Source organism: Mesoplodon mirus (genome assembly GCF_964341445.2).
Source record: "Mesoplodon mirus genome assembly, chromosome: 5".
Lineage (NCBI taxonomy): Eukaryota > Metazoa > Chordata > Mammalia > Artiodactyla > Ziphiidae > Mesoplodon > Mesoplodon mirus.
Genome location: NC_138980.1, coordinates 38,799,835 through 38,821,096, shown reverse-complemented (window position 1 = coordinate 38,821,096; position 21,262 = coordinate 38,799,835). Strand labels below are relative to the sequence as shown.

At 58.7% G+C, this 21,262-nt stretch overlaps 2 protein-coding genes across 7 annotated transcripts in view; both read left to right on the top strand.

Moving 5' to 3' along the window:
* Positions 1-274: 274 nt before the first annotated feature.
* On the top strand, positions 275-19,718 carry ADAMTS10 (ADAM metallopeptidase with thrombospondin type 1 motif 10). Of its 6 annotated transcripts, none has more exons than XM_082620252.1 (26): positions 277-433; positions 2,651-2,729; positions 4,063-4,249; positions 4,477-4,823; positions 5,174-5,330; positions 6,369-6,586; positions 8,044-8,127; positions 8,227-8,372; positions 8,790-8,833; positions 8,986-9,091; positions 9,177-9,323; positions 9,520-9,661; positions 12,517-12,624; positions 13,034-13,179; positions 13,277-13,340; positions 14,055-14,157; positions 14,389-14,522; positions 14,621-14,744; positions 15,751-15,831; positions 15,920-16,083; positions 16,179-16,305; positions 16,401-16,530; positions 16,901-17,105; positions 17,345-17,516; positions 17,615-17,774; positions 18,936-19,066. In XM_082620252.1, the coding sequence occupies exons 3-25, from the start codon at positions 4,162-4,164 to the stop codon at positions 17,743-17,745; spliced, it is 3,168 nt and encodes a 1,055-aa protein (XP_082476378.1). In that variant the 5' UTR covers positions 277-433; positions 2,651-2,729; positions 4,063-4,161; the 3' UTR covers positions 17,746-17,774; positions 18,936-19,066. The 6 variants fall into 6 exon arrangements, with proteins under 6 accessions (XP_082476379.1, XP_082476378.1, XP_082476377.1 ...); XM_082620251.1 differs by having other exon boundaries at positions 279-433; positions 17,345-17,521; positions 18,936-19,718; XM_082620253.1 differs by lacking the exons at positions 17,345-17,516; positions 17,615-17,774; positions 18,936-19,066 and having other exon boundaries at positions 275-433; positions 16,405-16,530; positions 16,901-17,021.
* Positions 19,719-20,138: 420 nt separating this feature from the next.
* Positions 20,139-21,262, top strand: part of MYO1F (myosin IF) — a 34,090-nt gene continuing 32,966 nt past the window's right edge. Inside the window, exon 1 of the mRNA XM_082622113.1 lies at positions 20,139-21,184. Within this exon, the coding sequence (XP_082478239.1) occupies positions 21,182-21,184 (3 nt within the window). The 5' untranslated portion in view covers positions 20,139-21,181. The remainder of the gene's footprint in view (positions 21,185-21,262) is intronic.

Below are 21,262 nucleotides of genomic sequence, written 5' to 3'. Positions count from 1 at the left end.
CTTACCCAATTCTCCTTCCCTCTCTAGCCCCCTACCCTAGTCTTTCTCCCCTCCCCCCACCCTTCCACCTCTTTCTCTCCGCCCCCCCCGCCGCCGCCCATTATCCCCGCCCCCACCGTATTTCACCCCCATCCTCTATCCCTCGCCCGCCCCCACGACTGGGCGCCTGTCCGGGCGGGGCCGCCCGAGCTCCCGGGTCCCTGGCTCGGGTCCAGCCCGCGGCCCTGCACCGGCGGCGGCGGCGGCGGGCGGGGTCTTGGCGGCGCGCGGTTTGGGGGTTTTTTATAACCCTGGCAGGCTGCTCAGGAAGTGCCGTCCCCGCGCCCCCTCCCCCGGCCACGCCGCCGCGCTCGCTCCCTCCCTTCCTGCGCGTGGGCCGGCGAGACGGCGGCGGGGACTGCAGGCGGAGGCCCGGGCGGGCGGCCGGCCGCGGGTAACGGCGCGGGGCGGGGCGGGGCGGGGGTGCGGGACTAAGGGGGACTTTGTGTGTCCGCGTCGTCGCCCGGGGATGGCCGTGGGCCGCCGGACGATGGACGTCGGGCCATGGGGGTTGTAGAGGTGTGCGATGTCCCTAAGCGTGTGCGACACGCAACGCGCCCCTGATTTCCTGGGAGCGCCTGTCTGGGTTTGTTTGCTCCGTGTGTGTGTGTGTGGACATCCACGTCTGTATAAATGCCGTGTGTCTGCGCGTGTGTGGCTGTATGAAAATGTAAGTGCCTGGCTGTGTTTGAATTTGTGTGTGATGGGTGATTTGGGTGTTATGTGTCTGCGGAAGTGTGAGTGTAAGCCAGTGTGTGCACGTAGGTCAGCATCTCCTGGGTGTAAATGTCTGGATGAGTGTGTCTCTCCAAACATCTGCCGGTGTGTCTCCGTGTGTGTCTGAGTTTCATGAGTGTGTAAATGCCTGTGTGTACGTGCATCTGGTGGGTCTCAAGGTTTGGAGGACTTAGTGAATTTGTTCCTGGTCTGCTGTGAGTGTGGAAATGAGTGTGTACGTGTCTGTGCACGTAAGCCTGGGTGTGTGACTCTGGGTTGTGTGTGTGTGTATGCACATAGGTCTGGGGAATGTGTAATTGTGTGTCTCGGATGCTTGTCTTAGGGTGTGAGTGTGTACTGAGTGTTGGTGGGCCCTTTGTGGGTCTGCGGTGTCTGGTTGTTGGTCCCCAGCCTCACAGGTGTGGTCACCCTCAAGTGTGTGTGCGTGCACGTCGTTGCCAATGTGTGTTTGTGTGTCTGGGTGTGGGAGTGGCGCCGCCCATTTCCCCTGAGTTGGTCATCGGGGCCACAACCGTCTGTCTCCGAGTGTCTCCAGCCATCAGCTCAGAGCCTTTAATTAGCGGCTGGTTGCGGACCGCCGGGTGCCGGGCCCCCTCCTCCTGCAGGCCGGGCCTTTGTCTGCTCTCCGGGCAGGGGCTGCCGCCTCTCCTGCCTGCCCAGCCAGATGTGCAGAGCCTGGGCTGGCCGGGCCTCTGCCTGGGCAGTCTCGGCCTTGGCCTCCGCAGGGAGGCTCCGCGGCCCTGTCCCCCAGCCCGGCCCTGGACATCTGGGTGTAGAGCGGCAGATCCCAGCAGGATCCCGGGGATGGGATGGAGCCTCTGTTTCCAGAGGCTGTTTCCGCCGGCATTTCCTCCCCCACCTCCAGCGGGCTGGCACCCTCCCCCACGTTGGCCATCTCCCTCCTGCCTTCTAGGAGGGAGGGGCTGGAGGGAATGGCCAGGCCTGGGTACACACACACAAACACACTCTTACGGTCACACACAGGGTCACATGGGCAGACACACACAGTCACGTGGGCACACACCACACACAAAGTCACATATACACAGTTACAGCCATACACAGTCATGGATGTGTAGTCACCCGCACACATCCCAGGGGAGACCCCTAGCTGACATCCTGTGGCCCTCCACCCCCAGGCTCAGGCCCAGTAATCCTCTACCCACCCCCAAGCCTTCTCTTCCCCCCCGCCAGAGCCACCAATCTGTTCGTGGTCCCCCTAATGCCCAGAGCAGGTCATACCTCCCAGCCCCACCATGGGCTGTACCACTGTTGCGGATTCTCTCACCCTGGCCTCACCCTGGCAGACACCTTGTACCTGTACGTCCCCCCCACCCAGACTCCTCCTATCCTGCACCTCACCCACCACCTGTGCTGGGTCCTTCTGCCCTCTCCACACCCCACTTGAGCTAGAAGCACCAGAGGCAGGGGAGAGGTTGTAGGGGGGAGGGGCCCAGCTTCAGAGGACCGAGGTGAGGACTCAGAGAGCCACAGAGCCACTGAGCTTCTGCACCAGGCCTGGCAGTATGGGAAGGAGGAGAGGGGCAGGACTGGGGGGCTGGGGGGCTCCAGCGTCACTTGCAATGAGAATGCTGCCACCTCGGCATGGGGGTGGATGTTAAGGCAGGAAGGGGCTCGAGGGACCCCCCCACAGAAGGGGCTTTGATCCCAGAGCTAGTCAAGGGGAGGGGATGGGGATGGAGCGGACAGAATTTGGGAGGAGGGAGGTGGGGGTGGGGAGCTGGGAACAGAGGGAGGATGAAAGCCAAAAGGAGGATCACCAGGGCCGGGGAGAAGGGCAGGGTGTCCTCAGCGACCCCTGAACTCCAGACCCAGCTCTGCTCTCCTCACTGCCCCCTCCCACCCTGTCCAGGCTCCCAGAAGAGGCACTGAGGCCCAGAGAGACTCACACACAGGTTCAACACCGTGCCACCAACTGAAGCCCCCAAAAGGTAAAAAAAAAACAAAAAAAAAAGACAAAGAGAGAAACCCAAGGGGTAAACATCAGGCCATCTGAAATGAGCACCACAGTCATAGAGTGGGAGTGAGCTCCCCATAGCTGGAGGGGTCCAATCAGAAGTGGCCGGGGAGGGGGGTGGGTGTCAGCTTCTAAGTCAGCATCTTGGAGGAAACCTGGCTCCATCTCTCAGGAGCTGAACTGCCCTGTTTGGGGATCGACTCTCAGACTTGGCCTGGCTGCAAAGAAAACAAGACAGTATGTGATTAAGGGGGAAATTGCACAGAGTAGGAGAAGGAGGGCGGAGACAGGAGGGGGGTGGAGGGTTTGGCACAGGGTGGTGGCCCAGAGTGGTGTCTGTGGCAGGCTGGCCTGGGGCAGATGCTAGAGAAACAGACCTGCCCGGCAGGCCTGGAGCTTCGAGGAGAAATGAGAGGAAGCAGGACTAGGGGCCGGGCTGGAAATGTAGGGTGGAGGAGAGGTCACAGGAACAGAGACCACGATGCAGGGGTTTGCAGCCCCGCTGGCGGGGTGAGTGGTGCTACCCGTGGCACAGAATCTGAAGGCAGGGCCCCCAGGGGGAAGGGGTGCTCCAAGCACTGGCCTCGGGTTTAATCTGGGTTGAAAATTCATGCTGACCAGTCTTCAAGTGTGTCCCAGGCCAGCAGCCCCTTGCTGCCCTCCTGCCCTGGCCCTTTGTGGTCCTGGGTCCACACCAAGCTCCTGCCTGCCCCTGGGCCTTTGCCCCTGCTGTTCCTCTGCCTGGACCACTGCACTGTCTCCTGTCTCTTCACTTCTCATCCTTCCCACCTCTGCTTCCAAGCCTCCTGGTTATTTCTCATAAAGAACGTGTCCTGATCTGAATTACACGTCTTTTCGTTTACTTGTCTGTCATCTGTCATTCCTGGGAGACTGAGCCCCACGGGGTCGGGGAGAGTGGGAGGGGAGGGACTGTATCCATATTTCACACAGTCGCCACCCGATGAATGAATTCTCTGGGTTATTGCAGAAATGAAATGAGATGGCATGAACATGCTTGGCCAGTAGCTGGCACGTAGTAAGTGCTCATGGAGTCAAGGTCCCTGCCTGTCCTAAGAGCATACGGAGGATAGTGGGGAAGCGGGGGGAGGGGGGGACAGAGAGGCTACTGAGTAAGGAAATGCTTTCAGAGTCTTCAAACCAGGGGTGTGGAGGGGGGAATGCCATGGGCATCCCTGAGGCTGGGAGTGAAGGGCTGGCTGCAGGTGTCTTTGCCTGGTGAGGGACCTTGGCACTGGCTCTGCCCGGCAGCAGAACCAGGCCCTGCTGACCCAGCTCTCCCATCCCAGGAGCCCGGTGATGCTGCCCAGGCTGTGAACAGGGAAGGCAGCGCTGTGGGGGCTGCTGGCAGCCGGGGCTGGGGAGAGACATGTGGACACGTGGCCTCTATGGCTCCTGCCTGCCAGATCCTCCGCTGGGCCCTCGCCCTGGGGCTGGGCCTCACGTTCGAGGTCACACACGCCTTCCGGTCTCAAGGTAGGGGTGACTCGGGGGTAGTTGTGGGGACCGAGCAAGGAATTGAGGAGGGGTCAGTGCAGCTGGGACGGCGGTCGTGGTGGGGTAGGCCCTGGGGTCAGTGAGACCAGAGTCTTGCAGCAGGTGACCTGGATTCAGGATTCACTTTGTTTACCCTGCAGCCAAGCAGGCAGGACACAGGGGTCCTTCCCAGGGCCCATCCCCAAGCCTTTGACCCTCACCCACAGATGAGTTCCTGTCCAGTCTGGAGAGCTATGAGATCGCCTTCCCCACCCGAGTGGACCACAACGGGGCACTGCTGGCCTTCTCACCCCCAACCCCCAGGAGGCAGCGTCGGGGCACAGGGCCCCAAGCAGAGTCCCGCCTTTTCTACAAGGTGGCTGCACCGAGCACCCACTTCCTGCTGAACCTGACCCGCAGCCCTCGCCTCCTGGCAGGGCATGTCTCCGTGGAGTACTGGACTCGAGAGGGCCTGGCCTGGCAGAGGGCCGCCCGGCCCCACTGCCTCTATGCCGGCCACCTGCAGGGCCAGGCCGGCAGCTCCCATGTGGCCATCAGCACCTGTGGGGGCCTGGTGAGTGGAGGGTTCTGGGCGGTAGGGGGAAATGCCCACGAGTTTGGGAGTTAAGAAAAACACTTATATAGGTCAGAGAAGGAATCACAGTGGAAGTTTTTTAAACATTTCGAGCTAATCGAAAGGATTAGCTATTTTAAGAGGCAGCTAAAGCAGTACATAGAAGAAAATGTGTAGCCTTAGGTCAGGCTAAAAATTAATGAGCTGAACATCGAAGAAACTGAAAAAGGAATAGCAACATAAACCCAGTAAAATAGAAGGAATGAAATCATAAAGACAGAGATAGGGTCCCAGGGGTCCTGGGAACCAGAACCTGACCCAAGCCCTCTGTCGCACTTCCCAACCCCCAGCATGGCCTGATTGTGGCAGATGAAGAAGAATACTTAATCGAGCCCCTGCAAGGTGGGCCCAAGGGGCACCGGGGCCCAGAGGAGAGTGGTCCACACGTGGTGTACAAGCGTTCCTCCCTGCGTCACCCCCACCTGGACACAGCCTGTGGAGTGAGAGGTACATCTTTCTCTCTGGGGCCGGGCAAAGGGGCTGCACAACATCTTTGCCTTGAGGCAGAGGTAGATGGCAGTGTCCCTCCATCCAGAAGGTCAGCAGGCAGCTACATCAGGGAGCAGTGCAGACAGTCAGCAGGGCAGTAGACAATGTCCATCCATCACAGTAGACATCCATCCATCTATCACAATGTCCATCCATCACAGTAGACATCCATCACTGCCGTAGTCTGATGGCCCAACAGTGAGTGAGACGGGCAGCTGGACAGCCAGGCAGGTGCTCAGGTGTAAAACCATCCATCTCTAGGATTATTGTCTGATCAGTCAGTTAAGCAGCGGGATGGTGGTAACCAATATTGGGGCAGTTGCACAAGGAAAATACCAGGAGACCTTAGCCACCATTCGGAGGATCAGATTTACACCCAGACTTGCAGGAGGACAGTTGTAACATCAGACATTTAGGGAACGGGAAAGTAAGGAAAGTAGCTAGACAACAGAAGATTCCCCAGGACAATCGTACAGCTAAAAAAATGATCTCTGTCCAGTGGAAATGCAGAGCCACTGGAACATTGAATTAGTTGCATAATCCCAGAGTCCCAGAGTAGCACACTGTGGCAGACACACAACCACAGTGGGTTGTAGAAACAGAAAAGTGGATGGGGTCACAATTGGACAGTCACTGGGACAGCCAAGCAATAAGACCGTCAGGTGGATTGTTTTACAGCCAGACAGTTGGCAGCAGGGTCAGTAAAAAGTTGCACAGTCAGAAGGCCAGGGAGCCATACAAGCACACAATTCTGGCAGTGAGGCAGGCTGCTACACACATCCCTTTGAGCAGTGGAATTGTCGGGAAGTTGCATGGTCATGTTGATTGTCATGGGATGCTGGGCGGCTGTTCAACCAACCAGTTTGGCAGTGAGACAGCCACATCATTGTAGAACCAGCAGCAAAAGAATGAGCTATTTGACAGCCAGATGAATCATCAGACAGGGAGTTGGACAATCAGAGCAAGCAGCAGAATGACCAGAAATTGTCCATCCAGATGAGAAACCGTGGAAGGGGCGGCCTTGGTGGCTGCGCACCCTGAAACCGCCACCTGCCTGGCCCCTCGGGAATGAAACAGAGCGCGGCCAGCCAGGCCTGAAGCGCTCGGTCAGCCGAGAGCGCTATGTGGAGACCCTGGTGGTGGCTGACAAGATGATGGTGGCCTACCACGGGCGCCGAGACGTGGAACAGTATGTGCTGGCCATCATGAACATTGTAAGTGCCTCCCCCTCCCTGGGCATGGAGCCCCAAGAACATAGAGCTCGCTCCAGAGGTTAGGAAAAGGGATGTCACCATCCCCCGCATCCCTGACCTGAGGCCAGTGAAACAGAATGGAGAGGGGACAGGGTAAGTGAGAAAGGAGGGCTTTTTGTGGCCAGGAATGAGGAAAAGCAGCCTAGTACAGTGGCTAGAAGCATGGACTCGGGAGCAAACCAGCCTGGCCTGAAATCTCAGCTATGCGGCTTTTGAGCTGTGTGCCCTTGGGCAAGTTACTTTGCCTCTCTGCCTTGGTTTACCCATCTGTGAAATGGGTATAATAATAGTACTGACTTCATAAGGCTAAGGTGGATGCAGTGAATTGCTAAAGCTTAAAACAGCACCTAGCACACAGTAGGTGCCCTGTAATTATTTGTTGTATAAAAAAATAAATGGGCAACTTGCAGGTACTTGCTCAAGTTAGCAGTACACACCGTGTACATCTGTCTTCATGCAGGGCTCACCCAAGTGCCTACCTGTAAATTCATACAGGCTGACCTGGCTGACCCACACTCAGAGTCAGCACCCATCCTAGATCTTGATCAAGACTGTGGACTTAGCTCTGAGCCTCAGTTTCTGCCTCTGTAAAATGGGGTTATACTAGTATCTATCACAAAAGGGTAAGAGATAGTGAGAGGGAAGCCAGCTAGAGCACTTGGCACATAGTAAGGGCTTGATGAGTGATGCTGTTGTTCCACTAAAGCAAAAAGGAAAGACAAGAAGTTTAGCGTAGACAGATGGCCCGTTATGTTGACATAACTTCATATCTGATACCCCTGCTTTCTGCCCAGGACCCGCCTTCCTCCCTTGGGCTTCCAAAGTTCCCTCAAACCTGCCAGGGTTTCCACATGGGACAGTGATGGCTCAGGGCTCCAAGGTCATTGCACAGAGTGGCCTCCAACTTCTGTGCCCACTCACCCCTGGGCACTTCCTCCTCCCCTCTGACCACTGTCTCCAGAGCTTCCTGCCCCCACACTTCCACCTTCCGGTGGTGATGCTCAAATTGGTACCTTCAGACAGTATGGAATGAGGCCAGATGTGCACATCCTTTAGGCCATCTCTGGGCAGAGGCAGCCGGCGGGTGGGCAGGGAGGAGGGAGGACAAGTAGACAAACAAGCTGAGCAGGGTAGGGGTGAGTTGGAAAGAAACGCACTGGCAAGCAGGCTTAGCCAGACTTGAATCCCACTTCCAGCGCCTACCAGCTGTGCATCCTAACTAGCTGAGCATCAGTTTGCTTATCTGTAAAATGGGAATGATAATAGGTACTCCTGTGAAGATCTAGGCAGCAGGCTTAGCCTGAGCCCCAGCACACAGTAGGTACTAGATTGAAGCAAGCTGTTGTCATCGTTTCACTTTTTGTTTTCTACTCTGGGCCCCTCTTAAGACTCGGTCTCTCTTGTTTCTTGGAGGTCAGGTTGCCAAACTTTTCCAGGACTCGAGTCTGGGAAACATCGTTAATATCCTGGTAACACGCCTTATCCTGCTCACGGAGGACCAGGTGCGGGGTGCGGGGGGGCCCACCTTCCCCTGCACGCGAGCGCTGCCCACCTTCCCCTGGGTGGCTGGTACCCATGTACCTCTCTCTGTCTACCCTCAGCCCACCCTGGAGATCACCCACCATGCTGGGAAGTCCCTGGACAGCTTCTGTAAGTGGCAGAAATCCATCGTGAACCGCAGCGGCCATGGCAATGCCATTCCAGAGAACGGCGTGGCCAACCATGACACAGCGGTGCTCATCACACGGTGAGGGGCGGGGACGGCTCCAGTAGGACTTGAGCCAGGGGACGAGTGGTCCAGGGCACTGTCCAGGTCTAAGCAGGGATCACTTCTGCTGAGAGATGGAAGAGGCCGGGACTGTGCAGCCACCCCCTTGGGGACCCAGGGAGGGGGAGGGGCTGCTGGGAGCCTGAGGATGTGGGGAGGCAGGTGTGGGGCTGTTCGGACACTGACGCATCCTTCACTCACTCTGTCGTTCATTCAGTCGGTCATTCACGCACCCCGGCATCTCCAAGGCCAGCTGGGGGAAGAGAGTGAGCCTTCAGTTCCGAGGCAGGGAATGCTTCCCAGGCAGGACTCAGCCACCAGAGACAGGCAGGATGGTAGCAGCGGGGCTTAAGGAGTCAGCCCAGCTCCCTCACGGCCCCCTATCTCCTTTCACAGCTATGACATCTGCATCTACAAGAACAAACCCTGCGGCACACTAGGTACCCGGGTCCCCTAGGTTTCAGGCACGTCTGAAGGCAGTGGGCTGGGTGACACTGGCCCTGGTGGGGGTGGGGACCTGGCAGAGTGGACAGGGTCGAAGACGCACACGGCCCCGAGCCCCCAGCTCCAGACCCACACACCCATTCCCCAGGCCTGGCCCCCGTGGGCGGGATGTGTGAGCGAGAGAGAAGTTGTAGCATCAACGAAGACATCGGCCTGGCCACAGCGTTCACCATTGCCCACGAGATCGGACACACGTGAGGCGGGGACACGGGAGGGGGCGGGCGGGGGGAGCCTGGCAGGTCCCTCGACACCCAGCAGAGCCGCCACTCCTCTCCCCAGGTTTGGTATGAACCACGACGGCGTGGGGAACAGCTGCGGGGCCCGTGGCCAGGACCCAGCCAAACTCATGGCCGCGCACATCACCATGAAGACCAACCCGTTTGTGTGGTCCTCCTGCAGCCGTGACTACATCACCAGCTTTCTGGAGTGAGGACCTACCTACCTGTCCCACCCAGGGACACACACTCACGTTGGGGGAGGGGAGGACCTCTGGAAGTCAGGGCTGCTTCTGAGAAGGGTCATGTGCTCACAGGGCTGCTCCCCGGGACCCCCACCTGGCTGGGGCCTCTGAGCTCTTGGCCTGCAGCCCTCCAGCGTGACAGCTGCTTTCTTCTCGCCACAGCTTGGGCCTGGGGCTCTGCCTGAACAACCGGCCGCCCAGACAGGACTTCGTGTACCCAACAGTGGCCCCCGGCCAGGCCTATGATGCAGATGAACAATGCCGCTTCCAGCATGGAGTCAAATCGCGTCAGTGTAAATACGGGGTAGAGAGAGCCTTCCTGCTTTCCTTCCTGGGAGGGGAGGGGGCCGCCACCACCAGGGTGGGGGGGCCACCGGGGGTGGGAAACTCCATGTGGGCACCCCACACACAGGCAGTGGGGGTGGGAGAGCTGGGAAGGAAAGTGGGCTTAAGGGGGGATGGGAGGACAGAGGTGCATGGGGTTATACAAGTGTCATGCACAGTCACAATGCTCGGGAACAAGAATGGGATCTCCTGGTTCTCCAGACCCTTGTTTTGGGGACTGAGCTGGGGAGAGCCTGGGGGTCCACCTTCGGCTGCAGCAGGACTGACGTCCCAAGATCCCTAACTGGGCCATTTTTAACGAAACATCCAGATTTCGTGGAAATAGTTTCCCTGGGGATGAACCAACTTCCTCACTTGGCAAAAAACTGGAGAGATCCTTCTAGGAATACCCTGTCTTCATTCCCTCCATCCCCCACTGACTGGTTCACAAGATCTCTTGGCCCCAATCCTTAGCTGGACAAGCTCTGAGCCTCCTGATCACTCCCCACTCTTGCTTGAGGATTATACTCAGCTCCCAAAGCCCCATCCACCCATAGAGAAGTGAGCTGGGGTTGCCACTCCCAGCTCTCCCGAGGAAGCTGGTGACCCTCTTCAGCCACCAGGGACCACCGGCTCATCTAGGGTCTGCCCCTCCATTGCCTACCTCCCCCAATTCCCTGAACACACCCCCTAACTCCTCACAGCCTCAGCCTTAGTAGCCCAGACGCAGTCCCAGTTCTCCACACCCTCAAGACTCAAAAAGATCAGCTTGAATGACTTGTCCAAGCTAAGGCCATGTTGACTCAAAACAGGGAGCAGGCAGCTGTTAAAATGCCCTCACTTTATTCCAGTGCAAGACAAGGAGACAAACACTGGATCAATTCATATTTAATCCACTCTCAGCACCCCACCCCACCCAACTTGGCTGGTAACTACAGCTCCCTCTAATGAATTCTTAAAGAATTCAGAAGGTACTCTTGAGCATCTGCTGTGTCCCAGGTATCCTAACGATGACAACGATGGCTGACATTTATTGAATGCTCACTGTATGCCAAGCATGTGATATGTATCATCTCAGTTAAACTCCTGACAACCCTATTGTCCCCACATTGCAGAAGAAGGGACTGAGGCATAAGGAGAATGCCTTGCCCAAAGTCACCATTTGAGAACATGACAGAGCTGGGATTGGAATCTAGGTTTCTCTATGAATCTAAATTTTATAAAGGGGTGGGTAAGTGGAGAAAGTGCCAGATTATCAAGCATGGACCACTGCTGGCTGTATGTTGAATTGATTCTTCCTTTTATTTTTCCAAGGAACACCTTCCTGGCCCTCCTGGCAAAGGGGTAAATTATTGACTACATGTAAATCAGTTAATATGTGTAAAGAGCTGGGCCTGGTGCCTGGTCCAGAGATAGTTGTGGTCTTATTACTCAGTAACAGGGTGTTTATGCAAGCCCTTTCATACCTACTCTGTTACATGCCCCTCAGCCATATATAGACAAGGTCCATCTTAACAGATGAGACCCAGAGGGGAAATGTGTTGCAAGTCAGTGGTGGAGTTGAAGTCTCCCAGAGTGGCCCAGGACTCATTCATATATACCATGGCACCTCCTTGTGGAGAGGAGGAAGAGCAGGACTGGATTAGGCAGTTCTCTTTAAGAGGTGTCAGAAGTGGCATCAGGGCCTGTGATATTTTTACATATGGCCAGGAGAACGTAAGCCAAGTGAAGCCAGCAAACCAGGCTGAGTTTTTAGATGAGAAGTATCCTCTGAGGGAGCAGGTTTGAGGACAACCCTCCAAACTTCTCATGTGTGTGCAGGTGTGTCTCAGAGGCTAACACAGGAAAGGTCCTTCTCACAGCCATTGCTCAGTCCAATCCCAAATCTTCAAAGTTTGGAAGGATCAGGTTCTAAGAGAAGATTACATGTGATTGTAAAAAGGGGACAGAAGGATCTTCACTTCTCGGAGGAAAGACCCTGGGATATGGGGCAGGATGTAGGCTAGAGGGTCAAATTTGGCCACACCTGAACCCAGTGGGGCTTGTCCAGGGGTATTAATTAACCTGAACCTAAAGGGTCTGAGTGACTCCCTGGGACTGGGCCAGCCTCCTGCCATGGACAGGACCTGCTGCCAGGGTCTGGGCCAGCCCAAGTAAGACTCAGGAAGAAGATGGGCTGATTTTTCACTGGGAGAACTAGAGGAACTTTCCACATAAACCCAGCCTGCCCTTATCCCCTCTCAACCCTCCATAGATTAAAAGGTTTGGGAGCCTCCCCAGTTTAGGTGGGGGAAACAATGAGAACTACCAGCTGGAAAAAGAATTAGAGACAGGGCCCTTGACCTGAGCCATCATCAGGCCTGACTTTTCAACCACTGCTCTTGGGTGGGCTGCTTTGCCCATTCTAAAAATCCTTCCTCTTCATTTCTCAGCAGGTCCCAAGGTTTCTCCTAGAAACTTGGGAGGTGCCACGGGTTGAACTGTAGAGGGATTAGATCATAGACGCTGCGATCAAAGTTCTAGGTTAGGATCCAGACTAACCCTTAGTAGCTGTGTGACTTCTAGTGAGTGACCTTACCTGGCTGAGCCTTGGTTTTCTCATAGTAAAATGGGGATTGTGGTGCCTAAGGGAGTTTGCAGCACTCCTAGGTGTTTTAAAAGCGCTGCTTACAGGCAGAGGAGAGGTTCCAGCCCATGCCCCCGCAAGGGGTTGCAAAAAGAGACCCAGGAAAGGAACGCTGGGGCCCCACTGTCAGCCGGCAGTGAGCGGGTCGCCTGGGTCTTCCCAAGGCAGGTGGGAGGGGGGCGAGCCTGAGCGGGCGCCTTGGCCCGCAGGAGGTCTGCAGCGAGTTGTGGTGTCTGAGCAAGAGCAACCGGTGCATCACCAACAGCATCCCGGCCGCCGAGGGCACGCTGTGCCAGACGCACACCATCGACAAGGGGGTGAGCGCAGGCCAAGAGCCTCCACGCCCCCACCACCCCCCCCAGACCCCTCCATCGGCTTTGGCCACGCCTACTGCCTGTAAGCCCCACCCCTGGCCTGAGGCCACACCCGCTCCCAAGCCATGCCCTGCACGCTCGTCCCAACACTAGCTTCACCACCCGTTCGGGATCCTACGTTTAGGCCACGCCCCTTCTTTGAACAGTGTCTCTCCCTAGCCACGCCCCCATATTACCGGACGGAATCCCGGTCTTCGGACCCCACCTCCGTCCCCCACCCCCTCCCGCTTTCGCTCCACTTCAGGAGGGCTCAGACTTCCGGCTGGGGGGCTGGGGTGGGGGTAGGATTGAGCGCCAAGTCCCACAGAGTCCGCAAAGCCCGACTCACCGCTCCCCATTATCCCACCCGCAGTGGTGCTACAAGCGGGTCTGCGTCCCCTTCGGGTCGCGGCCGGAGGGCGTGGACGGCGCCTGGGGCCCGTGGACCCCGTGGGGCGACTGCAGCCGGACGTGCGGCGGCGGCGTGTCCTCCTCCAGCCGTCACTGCGACAGCCCCAGGTCAGCCCCCAGGCCCCGCTGCCGGGGGAGCGGGGCGGGCGGTCCTCGCCCCCTACTCCCCCTGCCCCATTTCTTTGCTGTCCGCCCCCATTTCCAGGCCGACGATCGGGGGCAAGTACTGCCTGGGCGAGAGACGGAGGCACCGTTCCTGCAACACCGATGTGAGTCCCCCCCAGGATCCCAAGCCGGGTACCGTTGGCCCCTCTTACACGCGGGAAAAGAAGGGCATACATCAGCTTCCAACGAGCCCGGGCCAGCTGGCCACCGTCTCCTGGGGAAACCTGCAGCGGCCACCTCCTCCTTTCCCGGACCTCCCTACACCAGCCCTGGGCCCTGTCTCCTTCCAACTCTTCACACTTTTGCAGTAGATGCGTCTCCCACCTGGAAATAACTGCTTGGCCCCTGACAACCCTCTCCAGCTACACATGTTCATCCCTTTACTGCCCAATTTCCCCCAAAAGCCCTGCTCCTGCCCCAAAGCTGACCCGAGCTCCCTGCCCCAAAATCCAGTGGCCAAGTTTTCGTCCCCTGCTTGCACTGCCTTCTGACCAAGGACCACAGTCTCCTGTCCAACACTCCCGTCCACACGTCCCCCACACTCGCGAAGAGTGGGCCTTGCTCCTTTCTAAGCCAGCTCTCTCAAGGCCCCATGGTCTGAGACCAGAAACCCAGGTGTCATCCTCAGCTTGCCCACAAACTCTAATGAGTCACCTACTCCCATCTCAGACACCACAACCACCACCACCCCACAGCCTCCAGCCTCACTCCTCCAACCCACCCCTGCTCAGAGCATTAGTTCTCTGGCCCCAGGCCTCTGCCCTAACTGCATCCCCCACAACACCTGGCCTCCCTACTTCTCCCTTTTTGTGCCCCAGGACTGTCCCCCAGGCTCCCAGGACTTCAGGGAAATGCAGTGCTCTGAATTTGACAGTGTCCCCTTCCGTGGAAAATTCTACACGTGGAAAACGTACCGGGGAGGTGAGCAGGGAACTCAGAAGGCCTTGGGGCAGTAACGGGGCAGCTGCAGGTGGAGACCACATCATGGGGTCTGCCCTGAGCCCTCCCCTCACCCAAGGAGCCAGAGCGCCTGGGATGTGGCTCAGCAGCGCCTAGACTGAACACCCGAAGGCCCCGCTCCCTCTGCCCAACCTGCCTGTCCTTGTTGGGTCTGGGGTCTGGCCCTCAGTCTGATGGGGCCGTGCCCCCCAGGGGGCGTGAAGGCCTGCTCACTCACGTGCCTAGCAGAAGGCTTCAACTTCTACACGGAGAGGGCGGCGGCTGTGGTGGACGGGACGCCCTGCCGCCCAGACACAGTGGACATTTGTGTCAGCGGCGAGTGCAAGGTGGAGGGGACTCCCCGCGAGAGGGGAGGGGAGAGGGGGCCGGAGGTGGAGGGGGGCGGCTCCCTGAATTCCCCCACGCACACCACTGCCCTCCCCAGCACGTGGGCTGCGACCGGGTCCTGGGCTCTGACCTGCGGGAAGACAAGTGCAGAGTGTGTGGGGGTGATGGCAGCGCCTGCGAAACCATCGAGGGGGTCTTCAGCCCAGCCTGGCCTGGAGCCGGTGAGAGACCCCCCACCCAGCTTCCCTTTCACACTCCCCACTTGGTGGCTGGGGGCGGGGCTTGCCCCACCACAGTAGCCAAGATCAGCAACTCCTCAGAGCCAAGGGCCCAGTGGGGTGTAAGGGACCCCAAAAGGTCCTGGACATGATGCCCCAGGTCAAGGTCAGGGACTGGCTTGGGTTCTTGGTGCCTAAAGCTCGGCAATTAAAGTGTCCAAGGGGGTGGGGTCCCCTGCGCCATCCTGAGGGCCTCAAACCGGGTCTTGAGGGGGCAGGCGCCTGACCCTCCAAGGAGGCTGAGGGACCCTCTGTGCTAGAGCACAGAGCTTACTAGGGGTGGGGATAGCTGCAGGGTGTGGTGAACTTGAATGCCTCCCAACCTTGGGCTGAAGGGAAGAGACCCCCATGAGGTGGGAGAGGGGAGGTGGGCTTAAGGGACCAAGCACACACTGAGGGCCAAGTGTGGAGTTCAGGGGACAGTCTTGGGGTACAGACAGATAAACTGGGACTCATGGGGGTCACAGGTGGGCAGGGATAGAGGGTTCACAGGGGCCCAAGATCATCCAGGTCGTAAGTGATGGAGCTCACTGCAAACCTGACTCTGACTGCTAAAACTGCCAAGTCACCCTGTGTGGGTCAGGGCCCCGCGGTGCCCCCTTCCCTCTGCCCAAGCCCAGCCCTGCTGCTTGTTGGGGGTGGAGGCAGGTTGGACCACTTTGATGGTTTGAGAGGTAAGAAAGTGTGGGTTCAAATCCCAGTCCAGCCACTTCCTAGCTGTAAAACCTGAGCAATTTGTTTTGTCTCTCTAAGCCTCAGTTTTGTCATCTGTAAAGTGGGTGTGATGACACATCTAACTTCACAGGGTCAGAGCTGCGGATGAGGTGGCATGTCTCTGTAAGTGCTTAGCATGGTAATGGTTAGTTGTTATCATCAGGGACCAGGAATGGGGGAGACAGGCAGGTGCAGGGAAGGGCCAAGTGGGTGACATCTGAGCTCCACTGTCCAGGGTACGAGGAAGTCGTCTGGATCCCCAAAGGCTCCGTCCACATTTTCATCCAGGACCTGAACCTCTCCCTCAGTCACCTGGGTGAGCCAGAGGTGGGAGGATGAGGACTGGGGGTCAGCAGGGGCGGTGTCAGCGTGGCCGGGGTTCTGACCCCTATGCTGTCCCCCAGCCCTGAAGGGGGACCAGGAGTCCCTGCTGCTGGAGGGGCTGCCCGGGACCCCCCAGCCCCACCGCCTGCCCCTGGCCGGGACCACCTTTCAGCTGCGACAAGGGCCGGATCAGACCCAGAGCCTAGAAGCCCTGGGACCCATTAACGCATCTCTCATCGTCATGGTAACGACAGGGCTGGGAGCAAGGTGCAGGAGGACATTAGCATCCTTGTGGGGCCTCGAACTTGATTTCCATTTGATCCCTGCCTACAACCCCAGGTGCTGGCCCGGACTGAGCTGCCAGTCCTCCGCTACCGCTTCAATGCACCCATCACCCGAGATGCACTGCCTCCGTACTCCTGGTACTACGCGCCCTGGACCAAGTGCTCGGCCCAGTGTGCAGGCGGTGAGGCCGGGGTGGGACGGGGTGGGGCAGGTTCTGGTCACCAGGCTGACCTTCTGGGTCGGGCAGGGCTGAGCGGACCTCTCGCCCGCCCCCAGGCAGCCAGGTGCAGGCTGTGGAGTGCCGCAATCAGCTGGACAGCTCAGCCGTGGCTCCGCACCACTGCAGCGCCCACAGCAAGCTACCCAAGAGGCAGCGCGCCTGCAACACAGAGCCCTGCCCACCCGAGTGAGTGCCTGCCAGGGTGCAGGGTCGGGATGGCAAGCACTGGAGTGACGGTGCTACTGGGATCAGAGGAGTGGGTGCTCCCTAAGGTGAGGTCAGGGTTCTCCCGGAGTCAAAGTCAGAACAATGGTGCTCCCTGGCCAAGTCCAGGTAATTATCTCCCCTTGGGGTGATGCGCCTCCCAGCCCCCAGTTTGGGTGCAGAATAAAGTTGTTCTGAGTTCGGGGTGTGGGGCACGGGAGCAACAGGCATCCCAGTGCCAGCTTCCACAATGATGTTAATTGTTGGCGAGGAGGAGGATCTGCTCGTGCCCCAAGCTCAGGGTGGCCTGCCCGGCCCGGCGTCCTGTCTCAGACTGCCCCTCCCCCCACAGCTGGGTCGTAGGGAACTGGTCGCGCTGCAGCCGCAGCTGTGATGCGGGCGTGCGCAGCCGCTCCGTCGTGTGCCAGCGCCGCGTGTCGGCCGCCGAGGAGAAGGCGCTGGACGACAGCGCTTGCCCGCAGCCGCGCCCACCGGTGCTGGAGGCCTGCCACGGCCCGGCCTGCCCTCCGGAGTGGGCCGCCCTCGACTGGTCGGAGGTCAGCCGCCCCTTCCCGCCCTGTGCAGAGCAGGGAGGGGCCTGGGTTGCCCACGTCGGGTGCACACTGAGGCGCCTCCCCACTCCCGCCAGCCCTACTGAGCCCCTCCCCCCACCCTGTGACTGGTCCAAAGTTAGCTGTACCGTCCTCACCTCCCAGCGGACCAGCATCCTTCCCACTCCTTGTGTGAACGGGGAGGGAGGCGCCCACTGAGCATGAAACGCTCCCTCCAACTGCAGTGCACCCCCACCTGCGGGCCGGGCCTCCGCCACCGTGTCGTCCTTTGTAAGAGCGCAGATCATCGCGCCACACTGCCCCCCACGCACTGCCCGCCCGCGGCCAAGCCGCCGGCGACCATGCGCTGCAACCTGCGCCGCTGCCCGCCGGCCCGCTGGGTGGCGGGAGAGTGGGGTGAGGTAGGCGGGCGCGCCCTGCAGGGCGGGAACCAGGGCACGGATGGCAGGGTGGGTGGCTGCACTGGTCTGCGGCTCATCCGCGACTCCCCACAGTGCTCCGCGCAGTGCGGCTTCGGGCAGCAACAGCGCCCGGTACGCTGCTCCAGCCACACAGGGCAGCCCTCACGCGAGTGCGCGGACGCCCTGCGGCCCCCCGCCACGCAGCAGTGCGAGGCCAAGTGTGACAGCGCGCCCCCCGGGGACGGCCTGGAAGGTATGTGAGGCGGGGAGGGAACCAGGAGGGTCCTGTCCAGAGGAAGCCATAGATAGGAGAGCTGGGGCTCCAGACCATTGGCCCTAGAGCTTCTGCAACCGCGGAAATGCCTTTGTCTGTCTTCTCCAGACCATCTTTCACCATCCCCTGCCTGCCAACATGTATTAGGTGCCACTGTGTGCCAGGCGTTGTAGGCACCTGATTTTTCTGGGGGCCCAAACTCAGGTCATTCCTCCAGCCACCTCCATGACCTTCACCTTGATCATCTCCATCTATAACATTTATCTTTATATTTTTCTTTAAATCAGTTTCTCAGCCTCAGGCACTATTGATGTTTGGGGCCAGATGATTCCTTGTCACGGGGGCTGCCCTATGCATTGTCGGGGGTTCAGCATCCCTGACCGCTACCTGCTGCATGCCAATAGTACCCTTCCTCCCCGTGCTGAAAACTGAAAAATGTCTACAGATATCACCAGATGTCCCCTGGGAGGCAAAATCGCATCTCCTTGAGAACCACTGCTTTAAATATACCCATTTTTTTCTACCTAAGTAAATTTATGTTTCGTAGAGAGCAATAGGTTACTTACTGAAAGCACCGGAACCAAACTGCCTGGATTCACCTTCCACCTCTGTGCCTTCGTATTCTCATCTATCAAGAGGCTTTTAATATATTCACTTGAGGGAGTGCCATGTTAGGGAGAGGGACTAAATTAATCCACGTGAAGCCCTTTATTAGCACCGGGCCCTGTCATACATCATTAACTGCTAACTGGGAACCCTGGTCCATTGTCATGAACAGACTGTCAATTACCCTGAACACAAACTACACAAATACCCTGAGAGGAGTGACTGCTCTGGAGCTCAAGGTCCTCAGTCTGTTACAAAGGGAAACGAGCAAGGATTACAGCTCCAAACAGATCATTGGAAAAGGAACGCTTTTCTCGTGATGTAGCACGGTGTCCACGCCCCAGACCTGCACTTTCCTCCCAACATCCTCAAAACAACCTAATGACATAGTTACTGGTATAAGCCCCCTTTGAGAGGTGAGGAAACCGAGGCACAGAGGAGCTAGGAAGCGCTGTGCAGCCTGCGGTCGCGCCGCTGCTGGAAGGGGTGCTGAGACCTGATTCCCCTCACCTACTCTTCTCCCGCCCGCTCCAGAGTGCAAGGATGTGAACAAGGTCGCCTACTGCCCCCTGGTGCTGAAATTTCAGTTCTGCAGCCGAGCCTACTTCCGCCAGATGTGCTGCAAAACCTGCCAAGGCCGCTAGAGGGCGCACGGTCCTCGGAGCCAAGGCTGGGGGCCGGCTGGGGATGGGGGTGGGGCGACCAGGCCTGCAGCTGGCCAGCCTGAAGGAGCCCGAGGGGGCAGGAGCTGGGAGTGAAGGGTGAGACGGAGCCGGAAGTTATTTATTGGGAACTCTTGCGGGGCTCCTGGCTGAGGGGGATGGAGAGGGGCTGGCCACGCCCACGGCCCCTCCTTTTCCCGTCTCCCAGTTCAGAATGAGACCCCCTCCAGGGTGGGTTTGAGGTGGGGACAACTGTTCGCCCTAGTGCTCTTGCCACCCACCCTTAGGGAGACCCCCAGCACAACCCCCGCCTTTGATCGGAATATGTACTGTGAAGAGTGGGGGTGGGGAGGGGGTCAGCCGGTGCCCTGCCCCCCGCCCCAGCACTGCCCTACCCCTCCACTCTGAGCTGGGGGGGGGAATCTATGTCCGCCACGGGGGAGGGGATTAGCACGACCTCCCTGACACCCTCCGCCTAACCAGACCAGCTACAGGGGGAGGCAGAAATGGGAAGATCCACCCCATCCTGTGCCCTGCCTGCCCCAGGGGGACCATGTCATCCAGGCCACCCCCATCATGGTGCTACAGGCCCTGCCCTGGGGCCCACACACCCCTCGCCAGGAAGCCCTACATCAATAAAGTTCTGTCTTGTGTAGATTTCCGTGCGTGAGTGTGGGTGTGTGTGTGTCAGTGAGACTGGGTCACATTCAGCTGTCCCCTACCCCCATCCTGCAAGCGACTACAGCCCCCCGCAGGTCGGCCTCAACAGGCCAAAGGGGACTTGTACCAACACAGACTAGAAACCAGTGATTTTAGGTCAAAAATACAGCTGCTCACGGAGGCGCTCAAAGCAACGCAATCTGGCGCCTGCTTTTCCAGCCACCACACTCCCTGTCACTCTGCAGGCTCCAGTCACGCTGGACTCCTGGAAGTTCCTCAATCTCCCCACCATCTTCCCATCTTCGGGCCTTTGCTAGAGCTGTTTCCTCTGCCAGGTGTACCCTCCCCTTCCCTGTTCACCTAGTTAACTCCAACTCACCTCTCAGCACAAACATTGCCTCCTCCCAGAAGCCTCCCCTGACGCCCTCAACAAGGTGGGGGTCCTCCAGACTCTTCACTCCTAGTGGCTGGAAGCATTGCTGAAGTTTGCGGAAGCCAAGCCAGTCGGTTGAGCAAACTTGCGCAAGAGGTCCAGGGAGAAACGGGCTTCTCCCCAGATGTGGCCACTAGGGGGCGCCGCGGCGTGCCAGCCTCTAGGCAGGGTGTGGCGTGCTGCCGGGGGCCCAGGGATACCCCTGGCCACAGCCTTCCCTGCCAGGCTCACCCAGGATCGGCTTCTGCCCCTGCCACCTCCTCGATGTGTATCAGATGACAGCCTCTAGGAGCTGCCATTTCCTGCTGGTCTCCCAAAGATCCGGAGATGGGCCGACACTTGGATCCCACGTGTGCCAGGTGCCGCCGTTTTACGATGACAAAATGGGAAGATCCGGAAGTAACAGAGCTGGGGGTCATTAATTCCAGTTGTGACATCCGAAGTCTGGGACCTTCCAGGTGCCCTCGGTTCTTGGTACCCGCCACTCCCGCTGCCCTCCCCTTGACACAAACACACCTGGCTCCCGAGGTCCCTTCTGGAGGAAGGACCAGCCGAAGCGGCTCTGGAGGTGGGAGTTTGCTCAGGGATGCCCAGAGGAGACATACATCTGAAGTGATTTCGAAGCCCAGGAAGGAGCACTCAGTCCTGCAGCCAGCTGACCTGCAGTGCGGTTTGCAGCAGCCGCGTCCCAGAGGAGTTGGAGAAGCGGCTTTCTGGGGTCTGACAGCGGCTGTCATCCATCCTTAACCTCTCCCTTCAGGCTCAGAGCCCCAAACAACGAGCTCCCTCGGCCCTGCCTGGGCTCTCTCCCCGCCCCCAGGCCCAGCTTCCCTCCCCTCTAGCCGTGGCCCCTCCCGCCAAAGGAAGTGAAAAGGGGGCTGTCATAAGAGGAACTAAGTCTGGGAGTCCGCTGAAGCAGCAGGAACAGGGCCATGCCCAAGCCGCCCCCTGGAGCCCCCTGAGCCTGCATCCCTGCCACGACCCCTTCAGACATACCCCAGGGACCCAGACACCAGCCCCCCACTATGGTAAGTCCTTTAGGGTGGGCCCTGAAGTGCAGGGGTGGCAGCACCAGCCAGGTAGAGGCACCCAGAGGCCACCATCAG